Source organism: Oryctolagus cuniculus, chromosome 9 (assembly GCF_964237555.1).
Source record: "Oryctolagus cuniculus chromosome 9, mOryCun1.1, whole genome shotgun sequence".
NCBI lineage: Eukaryota > Metazoa > Chordata > Mammalia > Lagomorpha > Leporidae > Oryctolagus > Oryctolagus cuniculus.
Window position 1 is genome coordinate 97,716,759 of NC_091440.1, and position 13,625 is coordinate 97,730,383.

The window sequence follows — 13,625 nt, forward strand, 5'->3', positions numbered from 1 at the left end:
TCTCTCTCTCTTTCTCTCTTTCTCTCTTTCTCTCTTTCTCTCTTTCTCTCTTTCTCTCTTTCTCTCTTTCTCTCTTTCTCTCTTTCTCTCTTTCTCTCTTTCTCTCTCTCTTTCTTTCTTTCTTTCTTTCTTTCTTTCTTTCTTTCTTTCTTTCTTTCTTTCTTTCTTTCTTTCTTTCTTTCTTTCTTTCTTTCTCTCCCAGGCAGAGTTGCACACAGAGAGGTCTTCCTTCCGTTGGTTCACTCCCCTAATGGCCGCTACGGTCACCGCTGCGCCGTCTGAAAGAGAAAAGCACACACGCGGCCAGGCCTCCTGTTTGCCCGCAGAGCAGAGCCCACCCCGCGTCAGCCTGTGTGCACTGCCGAATCGACCGCGCGCGCGCACACACACACACACACACACCCAGTCTTCTGTGACCTCGCGGAGTCCCTGCTCGTTCTGTGATACAAGGTAACTCTATAAACTCTGAGATGGCGGCAATATGGACTTTACGGTGCCCTTCTGTTTGTAGCCTTCCTCAGCTCTGAGCACCCAGAGACCAACAGCTCGCCCTGCTCGGGGCGGGTGCCCTGCCCCACAGAAAGCTGCCGGCCTTCGCTCCAGGACGCAGGAGCCTCCCAGGCCCGCCACGGCCTGACCTGGGTGCACGCGGACCATCTCGGCGTGTGCTGCCCTCGGTGCTCCAGGGAAGAAGCCGCACCCCTGGTGCTCGCGCATTTGCCAAGTGACTCAGAGTTTATTAGACAGGTAGACATCTCCAGCAGGCGCCAGCTCTGTCCGGCGCTTCTTGTCCCTAACAACCAAGCAGGCCGGTTCTAGTCTTTCTTCAGCTCTTGCCATTGTCCCCATTTTGGCGGTGCCTGGCGACATGCCCTCCCGGGCCACAGCAGAAAGCTGGACTGGAAGAGGAGCAACCGGGACTAGTACCCGGGGCCCCAACCAGGACTAGAACCCGAGGTGCTGGTGCCACAGGCGGAGGATTAGCCAAGTGAGCCATGGCGCTGGCCTTTCTTTTTTTTCTTTTTTTTTTTGTTTGTTTGTTTTTCAAGATTTTATTTATGTACTTATTTAAGAAGTAGAGTTATAGACAGAGAAAGGCAGAGACAGAAAAGTCTCCTATCCACTGGGTCGTGCATAGCACCGGGCCCTTAGTAAATTTTCTTGAATAAACGTTTGTGCATTTGCAAGTCCTCGAACAATTTTCAGGAACTTTAAGTGGTTGTTTTTATAGTTGCCACCAGTTACAATGGTTTCACTGAGATCTATATCCTTCTTTCTTATGTTTTTTTTTTTTTTTTAATTTAGATATTTTATTTATTTGAAAGGCAGAGTTACAGAGAGGCAGAGATAGAGGGGGAGAAAGAGTGAGAGAGAGGTCTGCCATCTGCTGGTTCACTCCCTAGATGACTGCAACGCCCGAGTTGCACAGATCCGAAGCCAGGAGCTTCTTCTGGGTCTCTCACGTGGGTGCAAGGGTCCAAGCGCTTGGGCCATCTTCTACTGCTTTCCCAGTCCATAGCAGAGAGCTGGATCAGAAGTGGAGCAGCCGGAACTGGAACCAGCACTCCTATAGGGGGCTGGCGCTGTGACGTTGTGGGTAAATCCTGGTAGATCTATTGGTATTGCAGCCTTCATCACATGATGTTCTTGGTGGTCTAGCAGTGTATTTTCTCTGCTGATTTTCATTCATGTTGGGCTATTTCCTTGTGTAGTTTGTGATCAGGGATTGTGAGCTCACTTTTACTGGTGTTTTATCTATGAGAATCTTAGAAGGCCTGGGTTAAAGGTGTGTCCTTGGAACTCTTTATATTTGCTTTTACAGGGCAACCCATAGCTGCAGTGGGACTGTAGCCCGTAGTTATGTTAGTTTCTCAGCATGACATTGATTGCACCCCAAATCTATGTGATACAAGCAAGCCCAGGGTCATGAATTCTCAGGAGGGACTTTAATAGCACTTTTAGCCCAGGCCACTCATTTCCATGGCGTCTCCCGCTTTCAGTGAGAGATTTGCTTTCCTCGCCCACTGTTTCATTGAGGGTTGTGGTTTGCAGGAAGCTCAGCTTGGCTGTCTTGCTTCCAATGCTGTGTCTCCTGTTTTCTGCTTGGCTGCTACCCAGGTGCCCGTCAACACCATCCAGTAGAACCTGCCACAGCAATGGGAGTGTTCTAGATCTGCGCTGTCCCGGCCGTAAGTTACCTGGGGCTTCCAAGCACCTGAAATAGGGGCGGTGAGATCTGAATTTTTAATTTTAATGAACTGTACTTAATACTAATTTAAATACATTGAAGGTTGGGTGGCCACACGTGTGGCCTTCTGAGACAGGCGTGTCTGCGTGCACTCGCTCATTTACCTCACCTTCCATGCTGGTTTGTAGTCCCCTCTCCACTGACCGGCCCCAAGAATTCCCTTACCTTCTTGCGAGATTAGCTGTGCCTTTAAAAGGAGGCTGTTTTATTTAGTGTGGGATTTTTTTTTTTTTTTTGGTAAGCCAGGGAGTATTGCATATTATTTAGTCCACATTATTACCAGAACCAGAACATGACTTCTGTGCTCCCTTTTCTCCTTGCTCCTCAATCCATCATTTCCACCGCAAAACCACTGTTCTGAAATGTAAACCCCTTTCTGCTGCACCTCAGCTTTCAGGAGCCCTCAGTCCCCTCAGAATGCAGCCCAAGCTTGGCCTGGCACGGGAGGCCGCCGGCACCCAGCCCAGTGCATGCACTCTGCCCTCTCTCGCTTTCCCTCTCTCTCTCTTTTTAAAGATTTATTTATTTATTTATTTGAAAGAGTTACACAGAAAGAGGAGAGGCAGAGGCAGAGAGAGAGAGAGAGAGAGGTCTTCCATCCACTGGTTCATTCCCCAATTGGCTGCAACAGCCAGAGCTGACCTGATCCGAAGCCAGGAGCCAGGAGCTTCTTCTGGGTCTCCCATGCGGGTGCAGGGGCCCAAGGACTTGGCCACCTTGTACTGCTTTCCCAGGCCATAGCAGAGAGCTGGATCGGAAGTGGAACTGCCAGGACTTGAACCAGTACCGCTGCAGGCAGCAGTTTACCCACTATGCCACAGTGCTGGCCTCTGCCTTCTCTCTTGTATGTGCTCCTTATCCTACGTGTTCAGACAATGCCAAGGAGTTGCGACTCTTTAAAGAGGCCCTGCTGCTTCATACTTGGCTCCTCTGTCCCTCCGGCCCCTCCCGCCTGCTCTGCAGCAGTGCTCTGGTCCCATTCTCCACCAAGCCTTTCCGGAACCCTCCCATGTGTGCCTTCAGGGGACCCAGCATGCCACTGTTTGTCCCTGCTTATGTTCCTGTAATGTCGCTCTCTCCTAAGAAAGAACTTAAAGTCTGGGGCCCAGCCCCTGGCTAGGGACTCATTTGCAACGCTAGCTTCGCCTTTCTCCCAGCCAGTAAGGGCAGCTCAGGGACGCGGCCTGGCCCTGCTATTACAGGGGCCCTGAGTCGGGGGTGGGGCTGGTGCCTGTGTTCAGCTGGGATGACACTTCCAGGTCTGCACACACCCGCCCTGCTCCCGCTCTCTGCTGGCTGCTCTGTGTCAGAGCTGCCTGCAGTGACCGTGCGATGAGAGCCAGAGGTCTGGGCTGTGTTCCTTCTCATCTCCGCTCACACAGGGAGCCCCTCTTGATGTTTTCCTTTGCGGCTGTCCTTTATTCTTGCTCTGAGCAGCAGGAAGCTGCACTCGGTACTGGGAAAGGTTGGCCCTGCTGCTCCTCTACTAGTGACTAGCCGACTACTAGTCCATCTACTCGTGCCTGGGAAGGCAGGGAGTCACTGGCCTTTCCATTCTAGAAAGACCAGAATATTCTATCACCAAATATTCTATGCTTTCGATCTATTGTGAATGGATAATTTCTTTCTCTCTGTGCCTTTCAAACAAATAAAAAGTAAATCCCTTTTTAAAAGATGCATTTTTTAAAAGATTTTATTTATTTATTTGAGAGGTAGAATTACAGATAGTGAGAGGGAGAGACAGAGAGAAAGGTCTTCCTTCCGTTGGTTCACTCCCCAGATGGCTGTAACGGCTGGAGCTGCGCCAATCCGAAGCCAGGAGCCAGGTGCTTCTTCCTGGTCTCCCACGTGGGTGCAGGGGTCCAAGGACTTGGGCCATCCTCCACTGCTTTTCCAGGCCATAGCAGAGAGCAGGATTGGAAGAGGGGCAGCCGGGACTCAAACCAGCACCCATATGGGATGCCAGCGCCGCAGGCAGAGGATTAACCTACTGTGTCACATAGCCAGCCCCAAAAGATATATTTATTTATTTGAAAGGCAGAGAGAGAGATCTTCTATCTGCTGGTTCACTCTCCAAATGGCCACAACATCCTGGGATGGGCCAGGCTGAAGCCTGGAGCCAGGAGCTTCTTCTGGGTCTCCCGTGTGGTTTCAGGGTCCCAAGAACTTGGGCCATCTTGCACTGCTTTCCTAGGTGCATTAGCAGGGAGCTGGATTGGAAGTGGAGTAGCTGAGACTTGATGCAGGCACTGCATGGCTTAACCTGCTGTGCCATAGTGCCGGCTCCCTAAGAAGTAAATATTAAAAAAAAAAAAATAGAAAAAAAAAAAGCCAGGAGCCAGGAACTCCATCTGGTTCTCTCATGTTGGTGGCAAGGATCCAAGTACTTGAGCCATCATCACCTGCTGCCTCTGGTGGTGTGGCTTAGCAGGAAGCTGGAACCAGAAGTGGAGCTGGGGCTGAAACCCAGGCTCTCTGATATGGGATGCAAATATATTTAAGCAGTATCTTAACTGCCACACCAAATGTCCTCCTCTGTTCTCACTCTGGGTGTGAAAATCTTTTGGACATTCCTCTTCCCACTCTTATCACATCTTTATCAAGCCTTTCCTGACTGAAGCAAAGGCTGTGTGTGTGTGTGTGTGTGTGTGTTAGTGTGTGAGAATGTGTAGAAGATTGGAAAAACCCAGTGCAAAGAGCAGATCACAACCATCCCAGGCCTCCAGCATATTCTGCAGTGTACCTGACTTCTCACCCTAATTATCTGTGGTACTGTTATCCAGGATCTCAGGCCTGAAAGAAGTGGGGCAGAAGAGTCTCTCAAAGAAAGTTCATCTGATTAACTGACAGCACATTTGCTAGCAATGCAGAGCGACTTCAAAGGACAGTTAACATTCAGCTGCGTGGGGAGGAAAGAAGTCCTCTCAAAGCACCTGTGACAGGAGGGCCAGGCCTGAGCCCTCTGTGGGCCTGCGGGGGACTGGGGGCCCAGAGGGGTGGAGGCAGGGTCTGCAGTGCTCTCTCGGGAGTCCAGTTCTTTGCCTTCCATCAGCTGCTATTGTTTCTTCAACTGCTCCATTAACTCCACATGAGCTGCTGGGGAGACAGGGAGATGGGCTATAATCACTGCCATTAGCGGCCCGCAGCTCCCCAGTCCCCTTTTTCACAGGGACTGCTCTGCTCTGACATCTGCCGGACCTGCTACTGCCACGCATGTACACGGGAAGGCCAAGCTATTGTCTCTCCGCCTCACCCCTTGGCACCAGCTGGCGTGGCTGGGTCTCTTCCACGGCGGGGCCTGGAAAAACCAGCCCCAAGAACCAATGCTCTGAAGTGCAGAGCTGTGGGGGAGCAGAATTGTGAGTGTGGCCTCGGGAAGGAATGCAACCCCCGACAGCCCTTGCTTTGAGTGAGTGTCCCCTGGGAGACAGAGAACTCAGCTAAGTGGAGCCACTATAACACCAGATGCCTTTAACTGAGCCATGCACTGGGCTAGCCCTTTACACCGTATTTGCAACAAGCAGTTAAGATGCCGCTCAAGCGCCATCTAGTCCTGGTTGCTCCTCTTCCAGTCCAGCTCTCTGCTATGGCCCCGGGAGGGCAGTGGAGGATGGCCCAAGTGCCCCCGGGAGGATGGCACCTGCGTGGGAGACCAGGGAGAAGCACCTGGCTCCTGGATTCCATTTGGGGAGTGAACCAATGGAAGGAAGACCTTTCTCTCTGTCTCTCTCTCTCACTGTCTGTAGCTCTACCTGTCGAATGAATAAATAAAATCTTAAAAAGGATGGCGCTCAAGGCTCAAAGAGGCGAAATAACCATACACTGTTAAGTGCCCGAGCTGGCCCCGCTGGCCCAGAGCACAGGCTCTCACCATTGTACTTGCTACACCTTGCGTGATGATAGGACACAGGACTTTTCAAAGGCTGTGTGTGCCAGCGGGACAGTAGAAACAGTAGAGGTTGTGAGTTTTGTGTTTTCAAGATTTATTCACTTGAAAGGCAGAGTGACAGAGGGGGAGTGACAGCAAGCAATCTTCCATCCACTGGTCGTCCCACAAATGCCTGAGGCAGCCAGCACTGGATCAGACTGAAGCCCTGGAGTCTCGAGCTCCATCCAGGTCTCCCGCATGGGTGGCAGGGACTCAAGTACTGGGGTTGTCTTCCACCGCCTTTCCAGGTGCAAAGCAGGAAGCCGGATAGGAAGTGGAGTAAGTGGGACTCAAACCAGGCACTGTAACATGGGATGCTTGTGTTTCAAACTGCAGGCCAACTTGCTGCGCCACCAAGTCTGTCCGGTGTCGTGAGTTCTGGATCCCACACTACCAAGGATTGTTCGCACAGCTTGACCTCCAAGAAGCTGGAGGAAGCAGATTTGTTCAAGTGGCAGATTGAGGGGCAAGGCCTTGGCAACTAACTGCCATGGGTCCCATGCGTCCATGCCCTAGTGTTGTGCAGATTTCTCCAGGAAGATGAGCCCGGCGGCTGCAGCAGATTGAAGGTAACAAACCCAGGGCAGAGAACTTGCAGTCAGGCGTCCTGCCTTGCTCTGATGAATGGGCATGTGTTGTCTGCTTCACACAGGAGCCCCATCTCATTCCCCCATCTCCCTAAAGATACCACTTCCACCTTCTGCTTCCAGAGTCACTTCATGGACATCCACCCCAGTCATGGAGCCAGTGAGTCAGGGTGGGTCCTGAGTCAAGGGGAGTTCTTGAGCTTGTTGGTGGGGATCGCTGATGCTGTACCCCACCCCTGCCTGCTCACTGTGCCTTCTGCCTGCCATCACCCCCTTTGAGCCTCTGCTTTTAACAAAGTACCTAGATCTCCAAAACTCCCTATATTTTCCTCTGTGCTGGGCACATCTCCCTATTAGTTCCAACTTCCACTTTAAGAATCTTTAAGAAAGGCCGGCGCCGCAGCTCACTAGGCTAATCCTCCACCTTGCGGCGCCAGCACACCTGGTTCTAGTCCCGGTCGGGGCACCGGATTCTGTCCCGGTTGCCCCTCTTCCAGGCCAGCTCTCTGCTGTGGCCCAGGAAGGCAGTGGAGGATGGCCCAAGTGCTTGGGCCCTGCACCCCATGGGAGACCAGGATAAGTACCTGGCTCCTGCCATCAGGTCAGTGCAGTGCGCTGGCTGGAGTGCGGCCATTGGAGGGTGAACCAATGGCAAAAGGAAGACCTTTCTCTCTGTCTCTCTCTCTCTCTCACTGTCCACTCTGCCTGTCAAAAAAAAAAAAAATCTTTAAGAAAATAAAAAACCTCACTTGGTTGCGACCACTTGACCAATGCCTTTATTTTCTCTTTCCAATCAGTAATATTCAGGGAACTTCATCCCCTCGAAGTTGGGGTCTCCTGGGGCAGGGTTCACTCAACCCAGTACAGGGCGGTGAATCTGTAGGACAATGAATGGTGCTGTGGTCCCTGGTTCTTTGTCTGAGCAGGGCCTGGCTCTTCCATTCCTTTTTAAGCGCCTTAGGGAGACACAGGGAGGCTCAGTGGGCAGAGCAGGTGACGGAGGATAGAGGCGGCAGAAGCTGTGCTGAGCAGGTGCAGGAGCCTAAGTCCGGTGCTAGCAGGCACGGTCTACACGGAGACTAAGGCCAGACGGCCACCTGTGCTCCCGCCTCTCAGCCAAGGTTCTGCCTGCGAGCGACTGCCTCGGGAATCCTGTGCGCCCTTAAGTCCTCCCCACACCAAGCCCATCCTCGTTCTGGAGGTCACCGGCCCCTCTCTCCTTCCTCTCCAGACCCCTAGGGCGCCCCTCCCTTCTAGCCGCGGATTCGGCGAGCCAGGTTTTCTCCCTTTCTGGTCTCCGCTCCTCCTCTCTCCCTAGAATCCAGTCCTGGTTTCCCCACCGCCAGCCTCCCTCTCCTCCCCGCCAGGCTGCTCTCCGCCCAGCCCGCCGTCGCCGCCGCCGCGGCCACCGCGGTCGGCCCCACGCCTCGCCAGCCCAGCTCTCAGCCGCCCGGGCCTGGATCGCCCGGTCCGGCGGCTCCAGTCCTGATCTCGCCGCCGCCCAGCCGGGGTACGAGGCCCGGCCGCTGGGCAGAGGCGGCGGCGGCTGGCGCGCCAGTCCCAGGTTGGCTGGGAGGGAGCCCGGGAGGACAATGCACCCGGCGCTCGGCCACCCTCGCCCGCTTTCGTCCTCGCCCGGCCCCTTCCCGCCGCCGCCGCCGCCGCCCGCTGCCCGACTGCAGCCGCTCTTCTTCCGCGGGGGTTCGCCCCGCGGCCCGGGTGGCTCGGGCGACAGCAGCAGCAGCCCCAGCCCCGGCCGCGGGGGCGGCCGGCGCTGCGGGGGCGACTCCGTGAGCAGCAGCGGCGGCAGCAGCGGCGGCACCGGCGCGGGGCGGGAAGACGACGACGAGAGCGTCAGTCTCAGCAAGCCGCTGGTGCCGGCCGCAGCGCCCGCGGGACCCCCAGCGACGGGGGACGCCGCGCCGGTCGCCTTCTCCTCGTCCGCCGCCACCTACTCCTCCGCGTCCACACCCGCCTCTTCCTGCAGCATGACTGCCGCCGACTTCGGCGGGGGCGCCGCGGCCGGGCCCGTCGGGGGTCCCGGGGGCCGCTCCATGGGGGGCGCGGGCGGCGCGGGAACCGGCGGCGGCGCCTCCTGCTGCCCGTGTTGTTGCTGCTGCGGCCGTCCGGCCCGGCCCGGCCGCAGAGGAGGGCGCCGCGGGTGCGCCGCCGGGCCGGGGTGCCGCTGGGGCTACCAGGCGCTGTCCGTGGTGCTGCTGCTGGCGCAGGGCGGGCTGCTGGACCTGTACCTCATCGCTGTCACCGACCTGTACTGGTGCTCCTGGATCGCCACTGACCTGGTGGTGGTGGTGGGCTGGGCCATCTTCTTCGCCAAGAACAGCCGGGGCCGTCGGGGCAGCGCGGCAAGCGGCGCACACAGCCATCCGCCGCACCAGCACCACCACGCTGCGCCGCCTCTGCACCTGCCCGCCTCCTCGGGCGCCTCGGCCGCGGCCGCGACTGGAGCCAAGGCGCGCGGCGGCCGCAGCATGGCCGGCGGCCCCGGGTGCGGACCGGGGCCGGTGGGGGTGGCGGGTGAGTTCGCCTTCGCCTACCTGGCCTGGCTCATCTACTCCATCGCCTTCACGCCCAAGGTGGTGCTCATCCTGGGCACGTCCATCCTGGACCTCATCGAACTGCGCGCGCCCTTCGGCACCACGGGCTTCCGCCTCACCATGGCTCTGTCGGTGCCCCTGCTCTACAGCCTGGTGCGGGCCATCAGCGAGGCGGGCGCCCCCGCGGGCTCGGCGGGGCCCTTGCTCCTGCAGCCCCAGCAGCACCGCGCTGCAGGCTGCTTCCTGGGCACTTGTCTGGATTTGCTCGACAGCTTTACCCTGGTGGAGCTGACGCTGGAAGGCCGCGTGCCGCTGCCCGCGCACCTGCGCTATCTGCTGCTCGCCGTCTACTTCCTCACCCTCGCCTCGCCGGTGCTCTGGCTCTACGAGCTCAATGCCGGGGCCGCCGCTCCGTCGTCGCGGGGCCAGGCCTCGGGGCCGGGCAGCTGCAGCCGCCTTTTGCGCCTGCTGGGCGGCTGCCTGGTGGACGTGCCCCTGCTGGCCCTGCGCTGCCTCCTGGTGGTGAGCCACCAGCAGCCACTCTCTGTCTTCATGCTGAAGAACCTCTTCTTCCTCGGCTGCCGCGGCCTGGAGGCCCTGGAGGGCTGCTGGGATCACGGGAGCCGGGCCTCCCCAAGTCGGGGTAGAGGGGGCTATGGTGCCCCTCCATCAGCCCTGCCGCCGCCTCAGGGGGGCTCCCAGCTGGGCCACTGCATCCCGGAGAACGATGGGGGGCCCCATGGCTATGTCAACACCCTGGCGGTGGCCTCCCAGAACTGAAGGGCTGAAGGGCAGGGGGCTTGCTTGGGGTTGAGCGCCACCACCCTCCTTGTCCTCAAACCTTCTCTCGCCCAGATTTGATCAGGCATCATTTGAAGAGAAAACTGTCTATAGGGCTGAGGGCTGGTGTGCCCCCTGCACCGCTTGGCTATAGACTGTGTGGGGCGAGACTAGCAGTTGGTGGTGAGCAAGGTGCACTCCCTCTACCCCACTCCTCACCTCCAAGGGGCTGCATTACCCTTGCTTCCCGTTCCCCTATCTCCACCCTCATCCCCTTCCATTGTGAGGGAGAATGTAGAAAAGGAGTTTCCTGGGCAGGGAGTGCTTGAAAGTGCCAGCCCCTCTGAGGCTATGGAGAGTGCCCAATGACCCAGAATCCACCCCAACTGCCCCCATGTGTCTGTTCCAGATTGGAGCTGTGTACGGTGTTGTCTTATTCCACCCTGTGGCCCCCTGGAAACTGCTAGGGGATCTGGGGAGGCTTGCCCTCCTCATATGTGTCCCAGCTTCCTCCTGCCTGCCTGGATTTGTGACCATGACTTCCCAGGAAGAGCTGGGTCCTGGGGCCGCCCAGTTGCCTTCCCCCACGGAAGAAGCTCACCCTGGATCCTCCTCCTGCTCCTCTCTTCTCGGCTCTGGGGAAGAAGGGGCTCGTATTTTAAGGACCAAACTGCACCCTTTCTTGGGTGAATGGCATTTCTACCTCTGTGTTTTCAACTTTTGTTGCATCACGCACTGATGCTGCTTGCAAAAAACAAAGACAAAGTAATCAGAAGTTGCATTCAACACGGCCACTGGCTCCCGTTGGGGCTGGGTGCTGGTGTTAGTACAGGGTCCATGGAGTCTCAGCCACCAGCTTGCCCCTCCTTGCTTCCCTCTCTGCCCTGCACTTTTAGCCATCTGGTGGTTTGGTGCTGGCTGCAGCAGAACTAGGCTTTGAGCAACTGCTTTGGTGGGGCTCCTGGATGGATGTGGAGTTGGGGCTCAGTTCCCCAGCTATCCTGCCTCTTGGAAAGCTTGGGGTAGATCAGAAAGGACGGTGGTGACCTTTCTGTTCTGCTCCCAGTCAGGGTCTCAGTAGGGAAAAGGCAGGCTCAGAGCCCTGCCCCCCTCTCCCACAGAGGTCCTCTTGTTGAGGGTGGTGAGGAGAGACACCCGGCGCTGCCCACGTGGAGCCCTGATGTGGGGTGCCACCCAGGAGTCTTTGAGGTGGGGTAAGTGTTTGCAGGGGCGGTGAGGGTGCAGGAGGCTGGAAGGGGGCAAGGCTGGGCAATCCCCCTCCCCCACCCTCAAGAGGATGGGGTGGGGGTGGGACTTCGAGAATGTTTGTTTCCCCTCTTCCTTAGTTCTTGGGATGTTTTTTGTAATGTAGTAAACCCTGGACAGGGGACCAGAAGACTTGGTTCCTGTTCTGACTCTGTCACTCACCGGTTTTGAGTGACATCACTTTTCCTCCCTTGCCCTCAGTTTTGTCGTATTCAGAAACTAGAAGCTGGATGAGTGTTCTTTAAATCGTTCAATTCTCACATTCTCCGAGTTTATGGCTCTTGAAGGCCCTGGTCACAATGGCACAATGGCCTCTGCGAGGGTGGACAGGAGAGGAGCCAGCCAGGGTCCACTTGCAGAGCTGTCTCTGCCTCCACCCTGGGTGTGTCCGAAGCCCTCGGGAGGGCACGGCTGGGCTGGGCTGGGGTTGCAGGGCCTGTTAAGGCCTCCCTGTCCCTGCCTTCTACAGGAAGGGGCTGGAAATGCCAAGTCACTGACCACGAAGTCAGCACCCAGACTGAAGGCCCGCCTCCTTTCCTTTTGGTTCTGCTAGGATCATCTGAGAGCTTGAGACCCCGCTTTCCCAACTGCTCGTGGGCAGAAGATCTCCATGGAGAGAGACACAGGAGGGGCTGGTGGCCGGGCCAGAGTTCTGAGCATCCCTCCTGCTCTGGGTGGGGAACAAGGGGAAAATGCTGCCATGCCATGTGCTCTGCTCCCAGGCTTTCCACCTACTCAGTGCCAGCTGGTTGGGTGGATTTTGCAATGAACTGGCTTTCTGCCTTCTCTCCTCCTCAACCCCCGACACTGCTCTTCTCTCCCTTTGATTGTGCTCGGGCTCTGGGGCCCCCGGCCCCTGGAGGGAGTGGGTACCAATAGCTGCTCCTTCTGTCCCCGTTGTCCTTTCTTCAGTTTTGCTCTGTTTCTCTGCTGCCTAATCTCAGTGACAGACGGACATTGTGTCTGAGCCATGGCCGGCCCGGCTGGCCCCCGACCTGCCCTCTTTCCACTGCTGAGCGACTGTGTGAATCTCCGAGGGCTATGGGCTTTGCCAGAGGGAAGCTGTAATGGGTTCCCAGGAGCTACTGCCACTTCCCAGGGGGTGTCCCGAGACTGACAGGACAGCCAGGGGGCCAGCTCTGCAGAGGCCAGCCCTGGGCATCCTCCTCCACGCATTTGGCACAAGTGCTCTGTGCTCAGAGGGTCAGGACCTTCCTTGCGTTTTTCTTGAAACTTTTCACTCATTTCCCTTGCCCCATTCATAAGAAAAGACCCATTTTCCTTGCCTCCTGAGGCATCTCTAGTGCAGGGGTCGACTCTTAGATGAGTCCAGGGGTCTGACAACCCACAGCAGCCTGGCTCACGGGAGGATCCCTGGGCTGGGAATCTAGACCTGCTTGCTCCTGACAGTTGAGCAAGTAGGGGGCTTCTTCTGAGCCCCCAGATCCTTGTCCGTTTAAGGAAGACGAGACCCTCCCTAAAGGTTACTCTGTTTTCACATGCTCTGGTTCTGAGTCCGTGGGTTTTTCTGGACGGGAGCCTGCTGGCACAGAGAGCCTGGAAGGAGGCAGAAAGTGGCGCCTCACTAGCATTTATCACGATTTTCCCCCTCTCTTTTTAAAAATAAAACCAGACTCTGTTCTGAAAATAAAAAACTTGCAACTTGTGACAAGCTTCCTGTGTGGTTCGTTTTAAGATCTTTCCTGTCCTGGTTTCCGTACTGAATTCTTAAATGCCACTGCGACACCTGTCACCATTTTATAGGCTGGTGTTAACATTGTGGAGACAAGTGTTCCGCGCTGGGCTTTCTGTAGCCGTGGCTAACTCGGGGCACCCGGTCACCCTGGGCTCTCCCCACTGTTCCTTCCCAAAGGGGGAAAGCCTTGTGCAATTAATGTTTAACTGCTTGCGGCAGCCAGAAGTGTGACTTCTTGTGTATGAATGAGAAAAACGAGGGCATTGGCTTTTTGTTTGTTTTTAAAAGCCTTAGGTTTTTTTTCCCCTATTTCTAAAAACATGATTTATCAGTTCCATTTTTTTATAAAACACAGAGAAAGCTAGCCAATGAACACAACTCTCCCAATATGGAAAGGTACTTTCGGCTGGCGCCATGGCTCAATAGGCTAATCCTCCGCCTTGCGACGCCGGCACACTGGGTTCTAGTACCAGTTGGGGCACCGGATTCTGTCCCGGTTGCCCCTCTTCCAGGCCAGCTCTCTGCTGTGGCCAGGGAGTGCAGTGGAGGATGGCCCAAGTGCTTG

General features: G+C 56.3%; 1 protein-coding gene across 1 annotated transcript; it reads left to right on the top strand.

The window, feature by feature from the left end:
• The first annotated feature begins 6,669 nt into the window (after positions 1-6,669).
• TMEM121B (transmembrane protein 121B) lies at positions 6,670-13,030 on the top strand. Its single transcript, XM_017343449.3, has one exon. It carries the CDS (start codon positions 8,356-8,358, stop codon positions 10,096-10,098), a length of 1,743 nt encoding a protein of 580 aa, XP_017198938.3. The 5' UTR covers positions 6,670-8,355; the 3' UTR covers positions 10,099-13,030.
• Positions 13,031-13,625: the final 595 nt, after the last annotated feature.